This window comes from Bos taurus, chromosome 25 (genome assembly GCF_002263795.3).
Source record: "Bos taurus isolate L1 Dominette 01449 registration number 42190680 breed Hereford chromosome 25, ARS-UCD2.0, whole genome shotgun sequence".
In the NCBI taxonomy this organism is placed as follows: Eukaryota; Metazoa; Chordata; class Mammalia; order Artiodactyla; family Bovidae; genus Bos; species Bos taurus.
In genome coordinates, this window is record NC_037352.1 from 2,888,337 (window position 1) to 2,891,572 (window position 3,236).

The window sequence follows — 3,236 nt, forward strand, 5'->3', positions numbered from 1 at the left end:
TTCGGTCTTTGAAGGCTCTTTGCGCTCCTGGCCCTGCTCCTTGGGCCCACCCCGAGGCTGAGGGCGGCTCAGGAGGTGCCTGTCCCCTGGCAAGTCCCAAAGCCGGCTTCCAGCTCAATGGGCGATTGTTTTTTTTACAATTCTAGTTGTAACTTCCCCTGCTAAGGAATGTAGCCCTGGAAGAGGCTCTAGAACTGATGGCAAAGCAGTGGTCAGGCGGGGGCTCTGCCTCTGGCCTCGCTGGGGACGGGTCATGCCTGTCCCTCCATCAGACAAATGAGGAAAACTGGTTGAGGGGCTGGGAGTTGCCCAGGAGCCACACAGCTGTGAGCAGTGGGCCTGAGAGCCCAGCCTGTGGAAGTCGGGCCCCTCCATAGCCTGGGTGCGTTGTTCCCAAGGGCTGCTCCTCCCCCAGATGGCCCTCCTGCGGGACAGGGCCTGGGGCTGGTGGCCCCGACTTGGACCTTCCCCCACCCCAACCAGGGACCAGCGTCTCCAGAATCTGCCGTCCGAGGATACAGGGATGGGGCAGGGCCTGAGGGAGCCTTCCCTTGTGTCTGGAAGGACGCCCACTGTCCCGACGTCCAGAATGTGCTTGACATCATCACGTGTGGTCTGACAGATGCCCATGAGAGGGGCAGGTGGGCCCTGGCCCGGCTCGGGCTGCCGGGACAGGAAGCCAGAGATGGCGAGGAACATGGAGGCAAACCCGGATCCTCGCATCCAGTCTCCACAGGCCAAAGCCCAGTGATGTGGAGCAGGGGGTCTCGGCCAGAGTGATTCTGCCCCCCAGGGGACATGAGGCCACCCAGAGGCTGTGGTTGTGCCACATTCCAGGAGGAGGGCGCTCCTGGAATGCAGTGAATGGAGGCCAGGGACAACACTGGACATCCTACAGCACACAGGATGGCCCCCGAGACAGAGAGCGGCCCAGCCCCAGATGGCAGAAGGGCAGGGTGAGGACCTCCTGGTACAGCAAGCCCATGCCTGGGTGCCTGGAGCCTTGCCCCGCTCGGAGAAGGGCTGTGCCCATTCTGCCTGGAGAGTCAGGGCGGCCAGGGGTCCCCAGGGAGCGTGAACTCCACTGTGGCCTCAGTGGTGGGCGGCGTGGGGCCAGGGCCAACATTTCTGACCGGGTTGGGAACTTGCTTTCCTTCCCAACACCCTCCCTGAACCCAGCCTAACTTTCTCTGTCCTCTGCCCTCTTCACCCAGAACACCATGCCCTGTTGGTAGGCCTGCCAAGACCCTGCCCAACCAGAGGAAGACAGCACCCTCTTCAGGGTGGGAGCACCTCTGATTCTCCTGGGAGGGACACCGAACTTAGCTCTCAGAGCACACATGCCAAGGGGCCGTTTCTCTGACCGAATTGGCCTGACGACAGACAGACCCAGGGACTGAAGCGCAGGCCTTGGCTTTTATTGACATTAGATCTGTAGGCTCCCTGGCCCCTCAGGAGCCCAGCTCTCCACTCCACCTGGCCTCCCCAGTACCCGTGGCTGACGTGAGTTGAAGCAGGCTGCAGGGGCATGCCCCGGCTTCTTTCTTTTTCTCTGTCCCTCTCGTGGGACCTCTTCCTCCTCCCTCCACCCTCAAGCTTTCCCCAGGCTGGCCCAGGCTTTGGTGCTGGGCAGCTGCCCAGGTGTCTCGGTGTGGTGGGGGCTGAGCCCTTCCCCCCGACCCCGAACCTGTCTCCTCCTGCTCCTGGGGCCACCCTCTCCCCTCCTGTCCTGAGCTGGGAGAACCAGCCCTGGCACTCGGATCCCTACAGCCTCTCCAGGCCCCCAGAGCGGGTTCTCTTGCACAAGGGACATGTGGTCTCCTCTGGGGCCCCCCAGGATCTCTTAGGCCTGAGCCCTAAGCCTTCAGGGGGACCAGACTGGGAGGGGGCACCCTTGGCTGGGTCCATGCTGGAACTGGAAGCTGAGGAAAGAGGGAGAGAGAGGAGTCGTTCAGAGGGACCCAGGGGTTGCCAGCCCACTCTGACCCTTGAACCTGGCATTCTTCCAAGCCAGAGGGGAGGGGGGCAGTTCTTAAAGAAAACCCCACAGGGGAGGAGAAAGAGGGAGACATGCTTCAAGCAGGAAAGACCCTTCTCTAACTTACACCCCTCACTTTACAAATGGGGAAACTGAGGCACAGCCAGTGGGGGAAAGCAGCCCGAGGTCCCTCATCGAGTGGAGAGCTGGGACAGGTACCCAGGCAGCTCAGGAGTGGAGAGGGACCACCTGGGTCCGTCTGAGTGCCTAGCCCACCCCTGCCCTGGGTCTCTCCCTCCTGTCCCTAGCTCTGTGTCACCTGGACAGGCTCACCTGTATTTCCCCGGCTGTCCCTGGGCAGTTGAGCTTCCAGAAGGGCTGAGTGGTGGCTGTTACCTCGGCCCACAGTCCCCTGTGCTAAATCTAGGGGCCAGACCAGGCCCTCGGGCTGTGGCAGGCAGCCCCCGGCCAGGAGCCGACCCAGCCAGTGGCTCTCACACTGGCCAGCAGGCTGCAGGTGGCCTGGCAGGTAGAGAGCCAGGCCCCGGAGGTGGCGTAGACGGAAGTTCTTGGGCTTGCTTCCCTGGGCACTGGGGCACTGCTTCTGCTGGGCCCCCAGCCCCCCCTCATAGATATTGGGTGGTGTGTCGGGGTGACTGGTGCGTCCTGGGGCCCAGCTCACTGCATCTGTGGAGGGGAGAGCAGAAGGGTGTGGCCGAGGGGCCCCATTGGCCATGAGGGGAGAACAGTCCCATGATGAGCCCCACCCTGGCCTGCAGAGCCTTAGCTTACCTGTCTGTCATGTGGACTCCGCCCCCTGCCTCCCACCCGCCTCATCCAACTTAGCACTCCTCTCCCTCCCAGCCCACAGGGAGGGCTGAGAAACCTGGTCTCAGCACCAAGACCTTTTCAGGACTTCAGGCTCTTTCTGCCACCCACTATTGTCCCCTGCCCTAAAAAGAGCATTCCAGTGTCCAGGGTCAAGTGGCCTGGACCCGTGGCCATTCCCTTCTCCCAAGCATGCATGTCACCAGGGCCACCCTGGTGGCTTTGGGCCCAGGTCAGGACAGGAGGGCATCTCTCCTCCTGCCTCTCCTCCCCGCAGCCCGGCACCTTCTCTTATGCGCAGCTCAGAGAACGCACAGACCAAGGCTTCCATGGAGGGCCAGCTGGTGGGGCGAAGCGGCCGGGCCTCCTGTGCAGCAGGGCTCTGCTCTCCGCCACCTAGCAGGCGGGTCTGCAGGGCTCCCTTGGCAAC

The 3,236-nt window shown here is 62.9% G+C and overlaps 1 protein-coding gene across 2 annotated transcripts; it reads right to left on the bottom strand.

Annotated features, from left to right (window-relative positions):
• Window positions 1-1,397: 1,397 nt before the first annotated feature.
• On the bottom strand, window positions 1,398-3,236 carry C25H16orf90 (chromosome 25 C16orf90 homolog). Of its 2 annotated transcripts, none has more exons than XM_024985063.2 (3): window positions 3,092-3,236; window positions 2,312-2,665; window positions 1,398-1,922 (listed from the first exon to the last, which is right to left on the bottom strand). In XM_024985063.2, exons 1-3 carry the CDS (start codon window positions 3,135-3,137, stop codon window positions 1,765-1,767), a joined length of 558 nt encoding a protein of 185 aa, XP_024840831.1. In that variant the 5' UTR covers window positions 3,138-3,236; the 3' UTR covers window positions 1,398-1,764. The 2 variants fall into 2 exon arrangements, with proteins under 2 accessions (XP_024840831.1, NP_001193407.1); NM_001206478.1 differs by having other exon boundaries at window positions 1,404-1,922; window positions 3,122-3,177.